The 18533-nt window shown below is 37.7% G+C and overlaps 1 protein-coding gene across 9 annotated transcripts; it reads left to right on the top strand.

The window, feature by feature from the left end:
- The first annotated feature begins 511 nt into the window (after positions 1-511).
- On the top strand, positions 512-17285 carry hmg20a (high mobility group 20A). Of its 9 annotated transcripts, none has more exons than XM_088920900.1 (9): positions 512-629; positions 7193-7314; positions 7736-7948; positions 9150-9282; positions 9784-9821; positions 10885-10960; positions 11596-11811; positions 12479-12611; positions 14763-17285. In XM_088920900.1, the coding sequence occupies exons 2-9, from the start codon at positions 7228-7230 to the stop codon at positions 14764-14766; spliced, it is 900 nt and encodes a 299-aa protein (XP_088777026.1). In that variant the 5' UTR covers positions 512-629; positions 7193-7227; the 3' UTR covers positions 14767-17285. The 9 variants fall into 9 exon arrangements, with proteins under 9 accessions (XP_088777026.1, XP_088777022.1, XP_088777031.1 ...); XM_088920896.1 differs by having other exon boundaries at positions 526-629; positions 9781-9821; XM_088920897.1 differs by having other exon boundaries at positions 529-629; positions 7190-7314; positions 9781-9821.
- Positions 17286-18533: the final 1248 nt, after the last annotated feature.

Raw genomic sequence — 18533 nt, forward strand, 5'->3', positions numbered from 1 at the left:
AGTAGTATTCAAATGCTTTTTATTTACATCTCGAGAAGGTAAAAGAGCTCTTTATATAGGAATTAAAGTTGCCTGCTGGCACATCCAGATCGTAACAGGTTTCCAAAAATAAAATAAAACAGTGAATTAATTGAACAGCAAGCACTGTTCCTTTTGTTTGAGACCCAATTACTGTAACGTCCTACTTGTATTAATGCGCGGATCCCAGGACAAGCCTATCAAAAATACATTTCCCAGCAACACCGACAGCAGTGATTCCTGCTCTGCGACAGACGCTCAGTCCCACACATTTACGCCACATTCACGTAAACTGAAATCATTCCGCGAAGAAATATAGAACTACGTTACAAGCGAAAGAGAGGATTTATTATTATAATTGTTCCAAAATAATGTACTTTTTACATAAATTAATTAATTTAACATCTATTTCGTGTCTTCGTAGTAGTAAGAAATAAAAATTCTACCAATTCAAGGGCGGATTGATCTACGTGAGCGTGAGTTGTCCCACGTCAGTGCTTGACGCGTAATATAGTTGAGACACGTAAGGGGGTAGTTGGCATTGTTGTGATTTGTGGGTCCCCCTATAATAATATATATAACCTTTGCTCGGATCTTCAAGCGGGTTGCAGGTCAGTGTGGATTATCAGGGGTTGAATAACGGTGTTTTGAGGAAGGGTTTGGCGTGCGTTCTGTTATTAGATACAATGTGCGATATGCATCCGACTGGTTGAAAGTCTGAGACAAAAAGGAAACGCACAATTCATGTGTCTCTAAAGATTGGAAACTCCGGCTACACTCTTGTTTGTTAAAGACTGCGCTGGAAGTATATTTGTAAAGCTATTGTTAAATAGTACTATTTTCCATGGCCCTTCGTTAAAAGCTGAATTTATTTTTAGTGTACCTTTTGTTTATTAATTCTGCCTAAGCTGTCTGATGTTGAGAACCCCTCTTAACATTAGTTCGCGTTGTTATTATATTGGTTGTTCATACCGTATCGTAAAGCTATTTCGAAAATATTTCGAATTCTGTATTATTATTTAAACACCGCTCACTATCTTAGGCAAATTCAAAAGAATAAGACGTATTGACTACTACACTTCAAAAGTGTTATTTCGTCGCTTCCCCAACATGTTGTAGCCCCTGGAGTTTTGCATGACATTACATTCACTCCAAGTATGCAAGTGTTATAATCGGTTGGCAGTATGAAAGCAGTTACTACAAGTATCTTAAGCACTTCTGGCTACCATGTAGTGCCTCAGATATGGGTATAATTAAAATTACCGTCACTCATCGAGTGGATTATGCTTCCTTTTCTTCGAGGCCACATGTCACAGCATAGTTAAAATCTTGATAACAAGGTCAGAGAGAAGCAGTTCCATAAGAAATTTATTACTACATTGCTAACCTCAAACTGCCAAGTACTATATTTCTAAAAGGTGCACATAGAAATGGTCTCATTTTTGACAACTGTAAAAGTCATCAGAAAACTGATGAAATGTCCAAATTGTTTGAAATATAAAGCACTCATTGCATATACTCTATATCAGCATTATACCATTTTCCGGTATCAACAGGATAATTAAAGGAAGGTCCTTGGAGTCGAAGAACTTCGGAAACATTTAGAAAACTGAGTATTTGATTAATTGCTTTATAAAACTAAGCAGTTTATGTACTTGAAGGACTGTCCCAGTTTTTACTACAGTGACCTTAAGCAGAGCAAACATCTCCCAAGACTCCTTTATGCGACATTAAGGGTTAATAGGACAGAACATTACCTGTGTAACCCCTGGTGTGACTGGTGCAGAAGAGGGGAAAATTCATGGCTCAAGGATCTAACATCGGCTTCAGTGTTAGGGTTTTAAAGTTGCGTGTGGTTATAGATCATGAGTCCTTACCGCTACTATATGATGCCCTAAACTTCATCTTCACCCTTGAATTAAAATGCACCTATTGGAAAAAAGTACTTCTGTATGTCAGTTTTCCAAAAAAAAAGATATGTTCATTGGAACACCATTTAAAAGTAGCATTTTTGAATTCATTTATTATGTCCTCGCAGTATTTGGCTTTTGAAAAGGTCATTATTTTCACCCGTTTAAAACTAATCAACTGATATGTAAGATATTTGCATGTATCTTAATTCTTTAACGTCAGTGTGTGTTCTACAATGGAGTTATTTCTCTCTAATCATATTGTACTACTCTCCTTTGCATCTATATTAACTCCCTCCTCAAATGTAAATGTGCCTATTGTGTAAGAGCACTATGGCTGAGTGTTTATATATGTGGCAGCACAGTTTGGGCTCTGAAATTGTGCTGATATTTTGGGTCAGCAGTAATGTTTTGTGTGTGTGGTTGGTGAGAAGGAGACTAATCTTATATAGCATCTGTCTTGGCTGTTATTATAACACTAAAGTACAGATGTCTGAAATTTGTGCTAGCAAATTCTGTGGTTAGGTATTCCCTACATTTTGTGAGGAAGTGCTTTAAAGCTATGGTTGATTTCCTTAATGCTGCACATGGAGCAGCTGGTGGCACAGTGGTACTGATTATAAACAGCAGACGCAAATAATGTGTGTTTTTTATATAGGAAAACAACATGGGAATGGTTACACATTAAAGGGGCATATTGGCAAACAGTATTATTCAATCTCCATTTCTCTTATCAGTCAGGGGTTGTTGATTAAATGCTTTAGTTTGTTAGATGTTGCTAGGAGTTGATGAGGGATTAATTCTCAATGAAAGTAAATATAGTTTTTATACCAGAGAGCTTGAACACATAGATCGAGGCAGTGGTTAGTCTACTGTTTCCTTAGTTTGGAAATAGTTATAAAAGTATGTATTTGTGCGACACCGTGTTTTTTGTTTGATAGCCCTATATTGCTTTTGCAGGATTGAGTTTATGCCAAGGTCTACTCGATGAAGCTCTGCTTTAAATGACTCTGTTCTCAAATGACTGAGATTTCCAAACACTGCTCCTTTGTACACAGCGCATGTGTAGTAGGTTGATCTTGGGCTTCTTTATGGCATTTGTTCACCAGACATGTCCTGGAATTTCAGGAAGTGTGTCATGAAATCTGGTTGATAAGTTCTGACTGCATCTTCAGTGCTCAGTAGTGGGTTCATTTCAAGCACAGATGGATCTCAGGATAAATTTGATTGTTCTTCCAATGCATGGTATAGGTATGTACTGGCCAGGGCTGTGGAATCCATAACACAGGGTTGTGGGTTCACATCCCAGATGCCATGCTGCTGATGTATTTTTTCCAAAATTCTTAACTAGCCAGCAGCCATATCACCCTGCAACTCACAACTGGCAGCCCACTGAAGTTAAGCAGGTGTGAGCCTGGTCAGTACCTGGATGGGAGACCTCCTGGGAAAAACTAAGGTTGCTGCTGGAAGAGATGTTAGAGGGGCCAGCAGGGGGCACTCACCCTGAGGTCCATGTGGGTCCTAATACCCCAGTTTAGTGACGGGGACACTATACTGTAAACAGGCACCGTCCTTCGGATGAGACGTAAAACCGAGGTCCTGACTCTCTGTGGTCATTAAAAAATCCCAAGGGTTTCTCGAAAAGAGTAGGGATCACCATTACCTGTAAAGCGCTTTGAGTGGAATGTCCAGAAAAGTGCTATATAAGTGTAAGCAATTATTATTATTAACTTAGATTGCTTCAGTAAATGTCCCTTTGTATAAATGAGTAGTCTCCCTTCTGTCATTGCAAGTTATAATTGTTTTTCTGTTGGATCATCTTTTTATACAGAATTATTACATAGAAAATATATAATTATGATCCATACAGTTGTTTAAGCAACATGTAATTGATATGGGTTATTTAAAATCTTAACGTTATTTAATACATTTTAAGTAACTTGGCTGATGCCAACAGATGTAATATTTTAAAAAGAATTAACACTGGTATTTTATTCACCAGACAATGAACTGCTTTTACAGATTTGCATGTTCCATGAACTTTATTACCCTTGATGCTGGACAGTAGAATACATCAAGTCATTATTCTCTGAGTCTAATTGAAAGACCACATTTCTGGTTCCCTCTGCAGTTTCCTGTTAGTCACTGTTTGTTTACTTAAGCATTGCACATCTGTCTCTCAGCTGGTTTCTGTGTGTGGGGGTTTGTGTGTGTCAGTGCCCAGTTGTTTGGAGGCTATGGGAACAGACTGTTTGGATGGAAGCAACAGCCAAAAAAATGTACCTCTGCCCACATTAGGGGGAGCTAGAGCCCTTTCTTCTTTTCTCCAAATAGCATTTTCCATCTCAGTGTTATTGTTTAATGTACAGACTCAAAATACAGAAGCTGCTGTTTGAAGTTCTGAATCGCCCTTTTGAGGGTCATTTAACTTAAGCCATCAAGTAATAGTTTCACGCTGCTCTGCTTTCGTATTCTCACGACTCATGCTCACTCATTCAATTTTTCAGCTTCAGAACCACCCTAGCAATGCAGCTATTAAAACCTTTTCCTTTGTTGACTTCGTCTAACCAGATCCAATTAAGTAAATGAGAGGTAGTTTAGAGTTGCCGACTATTGGTAGTCTCAGTTTTCACCAATTTGCTTAAGTGTGATAATACTGTTAACCTACAGTAATTTGGCTATGCTACCTCTTCTAACCTTTTCAAATCTTACTAAGTTGTAGTTAAGGTAAGTGGATTAACATATTTAAAACTTTGAATACTTATTGTTTCAACATAATAGATTTGGTCACGCCCTGTGTCTTTAGTTAATTCAATGGAAATTGGAGATAGAGGGGGTCTGTACATTTGTTTGGGATGGTGTGCTGGGTGTAATGGAAAAACTTTGCTTATATTTTGTAGTTATGTAAAAACTTAAAAACTTTGAAAAGATGTGTCACTTTAAACGCTTTATATGTGTAAAATTATTAGTTTCCTTTTTTGGTCTCCTGTTGTGGTTTGTTTTGCCAACTCTTGTTTGCAGTGGGTGACAGTTTTACAGTCGAAGTACAGTAACACCTTGAGACAAAAGTGACAATTTGTAAAAATATCAGTTTTCCCTCATTTTTGTGGTGTGGCAAAAGGACATTTCCTTTTTACATTTAGTGTTATTCAGTCATTTCTGGAGATTTCTGAGGACATTGTGTTCTTGTAGGACAAGGAAGCCACGTGCAGGATGCTATGACTCAGTTCCGAGGGGCTACCCTCTACCTCAGCGGCGCTTGAGATCAGGGGTCAGGGCTCCTTGACGTCATCCATTGACCAGTCAGGCAGCTGTTTCACAAAGTGTTCGAGAAGTCTCTAGGTTAGCAGTGCTGTTTCTGTCAGCTTTTCTTCAAGACTGGATTTAGGCCAACTGTTTCAGCTGTTTTCAGACAAAGAGCAAATAAAAAATCCAGTTCCCGCCTATAGCGGTACTTAAAAAATCCGTCATGTTTAGTGCTTTCTTATATTTTCCACTTATGCTTTTTCAGGTCATTGTTTAATTGCTGAATCTGAATTAACCCAATGAGTACCTTTCAGAATTTAAAATATTTTTTTTATCAAAAGAGTTTTAGTTCCTATAACCTGTATGTGGCTTTCCATTTATTCCAATGATTGTGTTTGCTAACCTAGTCTATGAGGACAGAGGGCAGCATTGTCTTTATCTTGTTTTGTTTTAAAGGTTCCCTTTAAATCAGTATGATTTACAAAGTAGGTGTGAAAAGTGAATCACTGGACACATTTTATTTTTAAATTTGTTTTACACTTACTTTCATGCTTTCATGCTTTCAATTTCTAAAATCTAATTATCCGTACTATATTACAATGACTTCTGTGTTTTAGATCTGTAGAACTGCAGGTAATAATAGTGTTTGGGCAAACACAGCTTCAAATATTTTAATGAACAAAAGAATGGAGTAGCCCGTTTCCATTGTAAATATGTCGTGATATAATATGTAAAAGACTTTATTTTGTTACTGGTAGTGATATTCTATAGTGAATAGTTTGCAGTTTACTTCAGAATTAGTCAGGGAGATTATATAATAATGATTATGAAAGTTTAAGATAGTAGAAACTTGTTAAAATGTGATAAGACAGTTGTCTCTCATTGAAGTTATTATTTGGTATTGTCTATGCCATTATTTCTGCATTGTATTATTAAAATGGGAACCAATTTAGTATGGTCTCTCTGGCACAGTATTGATGACGATGGACCGCTGTTGTCTTGAAGATTTAACTGCAGTATCGAACTGCAGTTTAAGATGATAAATATAAATCACATTTCTAAGATCTATTTCTAACCAAAACATGTTTTAAAGAAACCCTTTTCTCTGTGACTCTATTAATTATGCTAATATTACAAAACAGAATGAACTAGGCAATAATCCTTTATCACAAACCCTGTGGCCAGTCTTATGCTCTGTGCTTGGGAAATCTCTAAGCATCGGGGAAATGGCTTCCAGTTGAAAATAATTTTAGAAAAACAAGCCAATTTCATTTCCTTTTTTTTTTCTTTCGAGCAGCATTTCCACTCTGCAGCTGGGAACCTTGAGACCCTGTAATTTTCCTCTTAAGTCTTGACATTGTATTATAAATCAAAGGCCTTTTCCCACGGAGATTCAGTTTCCTCTCTGGGCTGATTTCTGTTAGGAGAGTGACAAACATGCAAGAGCTAACAATTTGCAGAAAACTCTGGAATGGTGACAGCCAAGGTGCTGCTTGTCATTGCTGCACAGTTTCTATCAAAATTCCTGACTGTTCTTTTCTACCCATTCAAAATATGTTTTGTTTAGAAATCCAAGGAGCAGCTACTTAATTAAACTAGAGAGTGTCCATCCAGTACCTTAGTATAGTGGAAGGCAGAAACGTTTCTGATGTCCTACCAGGACTGAAACAATGTGATACTTTTTGTTCCTGAGTTAAGGGCAACTTGATCGGAGGAAAACATGTTTCTAATGCAGGAGGAGGTATTGTCACACTGCCAGTCCAGTAAAAGGGTATATTTTTCAGCTAATTCTTAAAAGATGTATTTGAACTAATCATGTTAAACAGGCATCACCATTAAAATGTTGTTGTTTTTTTACGGACCTGGCAATTTGAATAAGATTAAATGAAGAATCTCTAATGATATCATTGGAATGATCAGTTTTCCTATCATTATTGAAAATGTTTCCAGTGGACCTTCTCGGTGCAGTCTGGTTTAGTCTTTGCCTTGTGAATGTGGTTTTGCCATCTGCCTAGCAGGTTCCCCGGCAGTGGAAGCTGAAACCCATGCCGATATGGAGGATTTTTCCCAGGCCTCAACACAACAGACTGAGTCTCCCAGTGGCAACACTGAGGCCAGCAGTCGAAGGAATGGCGAGGAGGTGAGGCTGAGTCCCAATCCGTATGTTTTTTGGAGCACTCGATTATTTTTTTGCTGTTCTAAATTTGCCAATGGTCTAAATATAAATCTCGGCCAAGGGAGAGGACTGGCATTGCAAGTTTATTCTCTCTCATTTCAAAGATAGGAAAGACTAAGTTAGACTGCAGAATTAAGAATAAAATGAGTTGTTGAAAATCTTTGTCCCTTCTTTTCATGCTCTGTGTTGAGTTATGGAAGTTATTAAGTTAAAAATGAAACTCTCAGAGATCTGAAATGTCGCCCTAATACTCATGACTACTTTGATGGGATGTATACAAGTGTCATTTGTTTTACCCTGGGGTTGCTAAAGAGAAGCTGAGATGTTTGAACTTGCTGATCCCTGGTAAGCACTGTGCTGACTATAGCGTGTTGTGCGTTCACAGCAGAAACCTCGGCGCTCTAGCTGGACGAAAGGGAGAAAGAGGAAGAAGCCCATCAAGGACAGGAATGCTCCCAAAGCACCCTTGACAGGCTATGTGCGTTTCATGAACGAGCGGCGGGAACAGCTACGCGCCGAACGTCCTGATGTTCCCTTTCCTGAGATCACCAGGATGCTTGGCAATGAGTGGAGCAAGCTGCCCCCTGAAGAGAAGCAGGTGAGCCCTTCCCAGAGTGCCTTGGGAGATGCAGTGAGCAATACAAGGAAAGAGTGAATGGAAATGTTTCACTATTTCCAAATAGAATAGCTGTTAGGATGTTTATTATGTGTAACACATCATTAACACTATTTCACAAGCATCTTATTTTGGTTTTTTTTTCTGTTTTAGAACTTACTGCAGAAAGAAATTGTGAAAATCTAAGCAAACAATTTGTTTACAGGAGTGTATATTAAAAAAAATTAATGTATGTTAGAATTCTCTGTAGATACATTGTGATTTTTCAGACATCAGAGCATTTTGCAAGGTGTAATATGCATCTTAAAAATACAGTGATAAATGTTTTAAAACATCCTGTCTTGGGTAAAGAAATAGAATGATTTGGATAGGTTGTATAAGCCGTAAATGCTTCTGGGAAGAATTGTCAAATGACTGTTGATCATTTCCATTCTAGATTTTCAAAAGAAACTTGTTTGCAACCTATCATTATCCACACTGTTTTTAATATTAAATTGAAAAAATTTTCAGCCTCAAAGATTGAGCCTCCAAGTTCATATTGTTGGTTGAAGTCAGGGCTATGTCATGAGCGGTATGTGACCAACATTTATATGTGAATTGGTCCAACAGCACTTGCAACTTCGTGTGGTCAACATAATAAAAGCAATTGCTTTTTTATCCCCGTCTGTAGGAATATATGGGATTTTTTGTATATAGGCTTACTGTTTATTTTCATTTTAGTCTTTTAAACGCTGGAACTCAAGCAAAACTAAAAATAAATTGCTGTTTTACAGCTGGCCAAAGCCAAAGACTGAATATTTTAAGTAGACCAAATATTGTAAATTGGGTTTGGAGGCCAAAAACAATGATTCCCACTGTCTCAGTCCAAGTTTTTCTAATCAAATTACAGAAATAGCTTAGTCCGTACATAAAGCTTTACCCTGCAAGTCCAAAAAAGAACTAAATGCAAGTCTTTTTCTTGATTTATGGGTTCTGTCCTGAGCAGTCATTTTACTGATTTACCAGCAAATTTTACATACTGTATGCATTCCTTGCATACTCATGCCATTCATCTCTCTGCTTAGACTCCTTCTGGATCAGATGTCCAGATCAGAAAAGCAATGTGAGCCTATACTAGTAGTATCACTGGGTATGTGCAGACTCATAAGGCAGTGCTTTATCTAGCTTGTCTGTGTATCTGCAGCGCTATCTGGATGAGGCCGAAAGGGATAAGGAGCGATACATGAGGGAGCTGGAGCAGTACCAGAAGACAGAGGCATATAAACACTTCAACAGAAAGGTTCAGGAGAAGCAGAAGGGCAAGCAGCACAGAGCAGGTAAAGTGCACATAGGAACCTCACTTGGAACCTAAGCATGTGCTTTAGGATTATAGATTTCTATTTATATTTTTATAAATATTTCACATTTTCTACCTAAGGATTTTTTAAAGAAAACCTAATGAAAATTTAACTTGAACACTCACTTTTACATTTTATTTTACCAGCTATTGAAATGACACTATCCTGGACAGTTTTCACTTGCAGTTTGAATGCATTCTGCCCTTTGCTCTCAGCCACGTTATCAGTTTTCCTGTCTTTCAATGATGTATAGTCATTACTGAGTTGAAATAAGACAGCCATTCAGCACCAGCCCACCACATCTGCTGTGCCACGGTCAAATCCTGAAAGGAAGATGGGCCCGGAGACAGAATTTATCAGAAGGTTTAGAGGAATTTTGAAATACTGTGACACCAGGGTGAGCCAGAAGGATGTAGGTTCAGAGAACAGTGGGGCATGATATGACTCACATCTGGACGATGTTTTCTTTCTCTCCAGCAGATCTGGGACGTCAGGGAGCTAATGAATCTCTTCTTGAGGTAATCCCTGCGGCCTTTCAAATCTGTCCAGCAAAACCCTGTTAGAATTGATCAATCATCTGTATACATGAACTTAAAAGAGATGGCAGATTTGCATAAGTATTAAAATTGCAGCAGTTCTTTCATAGGATTAGGTAGCCCTGGTAATTCCCCTGAATTCTCCTTAGAGCTTTAGCTCCCATTAGATAGTTCAGTACTTAATTAATTTTTATTGTCCGCTTATATAATTATGGTGATGATATTAATTTTCTTATAAAATAAAAGTGGAAGACCCAAGGCAGGCCAAGGGAGACTTGACAAACTGTCTTGCTTCAGAAGCCCTTGCTGAATGTGAATCATGCTGAGTTAAACAGCTGTGTTTCTCTTTCTGCAAAGAAAAAAAAAAGATCACTATATAACCTATATATAATTCAGACCTATATCAGGAATATTAAAGGATTGTTCTTTACATATGCAGTAATTCTGGGTCTCCTGAGTGGACAACTGTAAAGACATTCCCGTGAGCGCTGTTTGAGTTCTGTAATCTCCATGAGGTGTCATAGGTTTGACGTTAGTGGGTCTTGTAACTGGCCGACTGTGACTGGGACTCCGCTTAAAACGGTGCACATTTGTATTGAGTGCCACTGAGTGTAGAGTGCGAATAGTTATCTAGGACTCTCCCAGCAAACAGAATAACCCCTGCAGCCTCACTTGTGCTTTTACTGTGTTATGAATGGAGGACGTACCTCCCGATCAACCAGCACTGCACCTCCATTGTGGAGTAGCCACAGAGCTGGATATATATATATACACTCTCTTGGAGTCCTGAAAGATATATTTTTCAATCCATGATAATTGTAAGTGGTCTTTTAGATAAAATAGCTGTTAATGTCAGATTTTTCAAGTTATACTCCCATCACTATTTAATGGGATTAATTGTTCCTGTTAAGCTTTTAAACTCCATAATAAGTTTTATACCATACTTCCCTGCCCAATGAAGATAAATACTTTTCTTAAGATTGTTATATGCGTTATTGTCCTGTGTTGTTTGCTGCCAAACTCTCCTGTTGTTGTTTCACCTCAGAAAGATGCTGAAGGAAAGGAGAGGTCTGTGTTTGACATTCCCATATTTACTGAAGAATTCCTCAACCACAGCAAAGGTAAGGTTAAATAAGGTAAAGAAGCTAATCTTTATTTTAACTGAGCACACTTACAGCAGTGTGAATAATTGTAATTCCTCTCCTCTATTTTCAAGATTTGTTTTTAGTGTGTGTAGTTTTCAGTGAAACTGAAATTTACAGAGGCTTTCTGAAAACATTTCTCACAATACCATTTTCAGGCCGATTCTAACCTAAAAAAACATCCAGGAAAGAGATTCTTTGAAAGTATTCTCTGATGCCTTTAAGACATCCTTTTAAGGAATTGTTACTGTCTTTTTGTTAAATGCTGTCTCCATTTGTTTTTTAAAAAAGGAGGTATTTGGATCTGAAGACGAAAAAATGTTCTGAGAATAACGGGATATATTTTGCATTATTTAGGAAATAGAGCCGCTCCCATGCAGTACTGTTACTCGGCCGTTTCATATGAGCAATCAAAACTTTATGGGGGGAAATACTTCTGTGCACGGAGCAGTGAGTCCTGTGAAGCTTATAATGTTTAAGCTTCTAATTAACTTAGTTTTTTTAGCAAGAAGCAAATGAAGTCACGGAACCATTTGGAAAATACCCTTTGTGTAAGCACGGGTGGCACAGATGAATGGCTTGCAGGCATGACTGTACTGCTTTTTGTTCTTTAGCACGAGAGGCTGAGCTGCGGCAGCTGCGGAAAACCAACATGGAGTATGAGGAGCGCAATGCAGCGCTGCAGAAGCACGTGGAGAGCATGCGGGGAGCAGTGGAGCGACTGGAGGGCGATGTGATGCAAGAGCGCAATCGAAATACCATGCTGCAGCAGCACCTGGAGGCTCTGCGCCAGGCCCTGACCAGCAGCTTCTCCAGTCTGCCTCTTCCTGGTGAGGGAGCCCCTGCATGTCTCCTTACTGAGCTACCTTTACTCCATTTCTTTTTCGACACTTGTCGTATTTGTGTATTTGTGTATTTGATCATGTTGTCTTTAATTTTCATAGTACTAAATGTTAAATACTTATTTATAGGGCCTCCTTATCTCTTTACCTGGACTATAAGAACAAGATGGTCATTACTAAGATAAGACCAATTAAACAAAGAAAAAAATTAATTTGTGAACATTTTTTTAAATCAATCACGACTGAAAAACATTAAACATCTGAATTTACCTGTAAGCCTTCCCTTTCACCTCTGTCCTTCATTACATTTCAGATTACATATTAGCCTTATTTTAGTAGCAGTATTTTTATTTATTTACTTACACACCCTATACTCAATGTACTTAATTTTAAGATTATCTGATACTCCAGTGAAAATCACTATTTATCACTATCACTAAAATCGTATTTGTGTGCTGCTACACCTTTACTACCTTTAACAACATTTTTTGCTCATATTCACATCTTTGTACTGATCCTTCCCAACAGTACCAACATTCCTAAATGTAAGTACATTTTCAGCTCTCTCTGATCACCTTTCCTGTGATCTGAACTCTATGCAATAGTGGAAACATAAAATTACGATTCTGCATTCACTCACTGTTTTGCACTTCAGGCAGTGGGGAGACACCCACAATGGACACCATTGATTCATACATGAACAAGCTACACAGCATCATCCTAGCAAACCCCCAGGAGCACGAGAACCTCATCAACAGTGTGAGAGAGGTGGTCAGCCACCTTGACAGGTAAAATCAGGACAGTGCCTCTTTTCACTCCTTACGGGCTTTTTTAATTTTCTCAACCTATAGCAAATCAAATCTTATCTGGCACGAAAAGTGACTTATATTGTATAACGTAATCCCCATCATCAGTTTTAAAAACAAAATGATGTGGGGGGTTATCTAAAGTATATTTCAAGAAATAAGAGAAATAGCAATATATAGTTGCAAGAAAAAGTTTGTGAACCCTTTGGAATTACCTGGATTTCCGCCTTAATTACTCATAAAAATGTGGACTTCTTAAAAGAATAACACAAACAATTCTACTTCTTCTTGTCAGTACTGAACATCATTTAAACATTCAGTCTAGGTTGGAAAAAGTATGTGAAAAAGCTAATTGGAGCCAGGTGTTCCAATCAATGAGATGAGATTGAAGGTGTGGGTTGCAGGTGCCCTGCCCTATAAAAAAGGCACACAAAGGTTGGTTACTGACAGAGTCTGCTCTTCTCAAGAAAGCGCTATTCATGTGAACCGTGCCCCAATCAAAAGAAATATCAGAGGACCTTAGAAGAAGAATTGTAGAGAGGCATAAAGCTGGAAAAGGCTACCAAAGCATTTCTAAAGGCCTGGGTGTTCATCAATACACAGTAAGACAAATTGTCTACAAATGGAGGAAATTCAGTACTGTTGCTGCTTTCCCTAGGAGTGGGCGTCCTGCAAAGATCACGGTAAGAGCGCAGTGTGCAATGCTGAAGGAGGTGAAAAAGAACCCTAGGGTAACATCAAAGGACCTGCAGAAATCTCTTCAACTCGTCAAAGTCTCTGTTCATGTGCCCACTATAAGAAAAACACTGAACAAGAACGGTGTTAATGGAAGGACACCACGGAGGAAACCACTACATTGCTACATGTCTCAAGTTTGCAGAAGACCACCTGGATGTTCCACAACGCTTCTGGGACAATGTTCTGTGGACAGATGCGACAAAAGTTGAACTCTTTGGCAGAAACGCATAATGCTATGTTTGGAGGGAAAAAAAGCACTGCACACCAACCATGAAGCATGGTGGAGAGAGCATCATCTGCTTTGCTACCTCATGGCCTGGACAGCTTGCTATCATAGAGGGAACAATGAATTCAAAATTGTATCACAAAATTTCATAGGAGAATGTCAGGGTAGCGGTCTGTCACCTAAAGCTTAATAGAAGTTGAGTGATGCAACAAGACAGTGACCCGAAACACAGGAGTAAGTCAACAACAGAATGGCTTAAACAGAAGACAATTCTTGTTCTGGAATTTCCAAGTCCGAGTCCAGACCTCCACCCAATTGAGATGCTGTGGCATGACCTGAAGAGAGGTGTTCACGCAAGGAATCCCAGAAATAATAATGAACTGAAACAGTTTTGTAAGCAGAAATGATCTACAATTCCTCTTAACTGTTGTGCAAGTCTCATAAGCAGCTACAGGAAACATTTGGTGGAGGTTATTGCTGCTAAAGGAGGTTCTACCGGTTACTAAATACAAGGGTTCACATACTTTTTCGAGCATGGACTGTGAATGTTTAAACGATGTGTACAGTATTGACAAGAAGAAGTACAATTGTGTGTGTGTTATTAGTTTAAGCAAATTGTGTTTGTCTATTATTGACTTAGTTGAAGATCAGACCACAATTTTATCAGTAATTAATGCAGAAATCCAGGTAATTCCAAATATTTTTCTTGCAACTGATGATTATGATGATGATATGAATACATAACATATAAAAAATTACTACACACGCTGTCTGGTAATGTGGTGCAGGACAGATAAAAATAACAAGGTACTTTCAGAGATGAAAGCATCTCTTTGAAAATGAATTAAGGAAATAATAGAATCTCATGAGCTTTTGAGTGAATACTATAATGGAGGTTTATATTTGTGAAGTATCCCTGAATACTGACAATTGTTCATTTATTAAAGATAGCCTTAGTTTTGAAAGTAAGAAGCGTTTCTATTTCTTTTTACCTTATCAGTTGTTTTTTTGGTACAAGATTGCAAATTGTAGCTGAAGAGAGCAGATGTTCATTTTTTAGAATTTTATGAAACAAAGCCATTGATCATAAAAAACTGCAGTTCTCTTATTTATATCTGTTTAGCCAGTGTCTTCTCCTATCGACATTTTTGTTTTGTTTTTTTTCCCAGGTGATTTTCACAGCTCCTGCCATGGTTTTAAAGGGGATGGGATCTAGGCCTATGTCCCAGCATGCAAAGCTGTGTTACACTTCCTGTCGCTTCAGTGGTTTCACGCCTGTTTTGATATTTTTCTTTAGCTTGTGTGCTTTATGTAACCGTTTCTATAGAGGTCAAGAGGCCCTACGTTTTTAAGAAGTCTTTTATTCTCGTGTGTGAGGTGAAGCTCTTTGCCTTTTAGAGTATTTATTTTGTACATTATTTTTTTTACTTACTTTTAATTGGAGGTTTTTAGCTCAATACTCTGATGTAAGGAAAATGTTAAAAATAACATTTAATACAGTAGTTCGTTAAATTCCAGCCTCACCCATATTAAAAAAGCAGCTGTGATTCTGAGTGTATGACGAGTCCTGATTGAATGTCAAAATAATACTAGTGAAATGATAAAGTAACATCAGTTGCTCAAGTTGTAAATGTTTTGCTTTTTGGAAATATTGAAATATTTTTGTTCCCTTTGAAGGCTTTAAAATGCTTTTCTTAACTTTAGTTCTTTATTATTTTTATACAGACTGGTAAATGCCACACAGGCAATTTAGTTCAAAAGAAGAGCTGATTGATTTTCATGTTTTAAAGTTCAACAAGAAAGAAAACATGTATTGGCTTATGTGGCTCTCAGCAGTTCTCCTGAACTCACATGAGGTGAATTTTGTTGTCAGTTTTTCTCATTTTTGAACTTCATGGAGCTTTTATTTTAATGTTACAAAACCTTGTGTTTCTCTTACTTTGTAAAATCTTTTTGCAGAGGTCATACAGGTTTTATAGTTTAGCTTTAAACCTGATGTCCTGAAAGATTATTTGTGGAATGTAATTTAGCTGTTAACACAGGGCCATTTTTTACATGCATGTTAAAATAATAAGGTCTGTATTTTGACCTACTGCCACAAATTAATAATCAAACCAGCACTAAACTGTTTAATTATTATACAGATTATTTCCAATCTGTATTTTGTTCCATACAAAGTGGCATAAAATGTCATGGACTCACTGGATTTTGAAAACTATATATGGGCTCATTACATTTTGAAAATTGTAGGTTTTGTCACTTTTGTCAACCATTAAATGTAGATGTGAAGAGCCAGGTCAGAGAATTTTGTTTTTCTTTTTAGTAATATTTCCCCTCTCAGTTGCTTTAGAAAGAACTGTGTTTATAAGTTGTGTGCTGCACTTTGAGATCTCAATTGACACCAGCTTTAGATCTATAGTGCTGCTCTTTAAGAGCAATACTGGTTTCAGAATTAATCTGCTTGATAAATCCGGTGATTATATTTTTAGTTTCTTAAAATTGTTGAGGATGGGCCACTTAAACTAAAATGGATCTAGAAGTTCTTCATTGAAAAATTAAAAAAAATGTTACCTTCATAGTGTTTTAATCTTAGTGATAAACCAATATGGTGGACGGGCGCATTAAATTTTATTACTCATTTTGATTTTTGAACACCTGCAAGCAGAAGATTGCTAATGTGGTGTGCAGAACTGACCCTGTTTTCAATGGATGATGGCAGACATGTGATTGGCTGCCTTACAAAAGGCAAACTGCAGTCCTTCAATCGGTTTAACTCTATAAAAAATAGACCACATCTGTGGGATGAAACAGAGAATTTCCAGCATGTTAACTAAATTTTAATTGAATTACACTCACACCAAGTGGAAGAATCGTTTTTTGCTTTGGATCATTTCACTTATGTTTCATTGAGCAGATTGGTACAAAACAGACCTGTGGGCATCTGTTTTTGTAGCTTGTGTGTGAGTAAATCGGCTGCTGCTTTTTTGTAGTCTTTTGAATGTTTGTCAGAGAGTGATTACACAGCTTTTTTTTTTCCATCAAGAGAGCGATTTAATTCAACCAGCTGACTTGCTCTTAAATGTTTTCACTGCTATGTGAGAAAACTGATCTTAAACATGTTGCTTGTATGAGCTTGTCTGCCTTCTTCAGTGAACACTGTTCAGCCTGGCCTTTCTCAGAAAAGTGCAAATTTCTTTCTTTCTGAACTGTGTAGTCCTTGCTCTAGAACAAAATGTTGAAGTTGTATGTTTTCTAATATAAAAGAAGAATGTGGTTCATTATTGTAAGTACTTGTGGATCCCTAGACACTTCAAAAATATATAAATGTGTTCGCATTTGAAGAAACTAAGGACTTCTAATCTTTCTAACCCACTCTAAGTACCGATCTCAGAGCACCTCCATCACACTGAAGGTTGCAGAGGGCATACCAGCAGCTGTAAATTAATCTTCATGGTTACATTGTTGAGATTAATTGTGAAAGAACACAGGGTTTGGAATTTATTAAGCAAATTACAGAGCACTCATGCTGAAATCAGTGTGAGACTGAAAAAGAAACAAGTCATAATGAAACATTTTGCTTCTGTATGGTCTCAGAGTACTTTGCCCTGAACTCTGTTTATGTACTGTTTATTATAACTTACGTTTTTTGTATTGACAGTGAAATTATTAAAGCTTCTTTGATGTTGATAAAATATTGGGGTACATGTCTGTTGAGTCTCATTCTGTGTTGTGTCCAGTAAAGAGGACTTGGCCCCACTGCTGTTGATCCAACTGAGGTGTTGCTTCCACATACTGAGAGCTCCAACATACTTATTATTTTGATAAGCTGGTCATATTGATTTCTGTGTTCTCTAAAAAAAAGGACATGCAGAAATTGATTGAGTATTTTTGCTGCAATTTAATTAGGGCCCTAGTAACAGCATAAAAAATAAACTACATCTACTTTATTATTAGGAGATAGTTCTGTTCTTAAATTCTTTGATTATTTTGTGCCAATTCATGTGGATGTTCTGGAATGTTCAGCGTTGGCAAATAACCTATTCAGCTTTGTAGGTTAACCATGGATAACCTTGAATCCTGGATGCAGAAAAATCTGAAAAATTGCTTTACTCCACATTGCTAATTTAATGTGTTTTCATGTCTTCTGTTCAAAAAAGCAGCTGGCATACACTTTCTTATTGTGCAGCATGGCAACTGCAGGTTTCCTGTTCCCCCAGCTGAAAGTTCCTGTTCACAATGGTCCACCTTTATATCACAGAACCTCTTAGGAAACATGGTCACAGCTGTTAACGACCCTCCATGGTCTTGGAATCCTTTGAATTGTTTTGTGACTGTACACACCATGATTGACACTGCCAAGGAACTTCATTCATGTTTCACACAATTAGCATGTGAAAATTAAGAAAGTCAACACAAAGTGGTTGTCTTTTTTTTCTTTCTTTTATAAAACATGGCAGTTTTCATGATCTACTTCATCAATTTCACAGAATTGCCATTGATCATTATTTCCAATCACCCATTTCTAGTGCTAACTGGTGTTTTTGTTTCAGACATCTTATTCTTCCCACCTCTCCAGAGTAGAATGTGTAGTTGTATAATCATTTTGAGCTATGCTTTGATCTCGAGAGTTAACAGCTGCGAAAAGGAAAAGTGTAAATAAGGATCCCTGCCATGTGTGTGAAAGGACTCCTAGTGTCCTCTCCTCTGCTAGATTAGCATTGTCTATTTCCTTTGCTCCTTCCTGCACAGGTTTTCAGGAGAGGGAATAACGGCCTGTATTCATCAACAGAGGCTGGAGGACTGAGAGTCAGTTCCGTGCGAGGGCAGAGGTCCTGGCTGAAGGATGCTCAAATGAATGAAGAGCCCATAGTGAGCTGGCATCACATCCTCTTGTTAGGAAACCCATTGCTTACTTAGCTCAGATTTTTTTTTCCAGCCTG

The sequence above is a fragment of the Atractosteus spatula genome, chromosome 7, assembly GCF_055471065.1.
Source record: "Atractosteus spatula isolate fAtrSpa1 chromosome 7, fAtrSpa1.hap1, whole genome shotgun sequence".
Lineage (NCBI taxonomy): Eukaryota > Metazoa > Chordata > Actinopteri > Semionotiformes > Lepisosteidae > Atractosteus > Atractosteus spatula.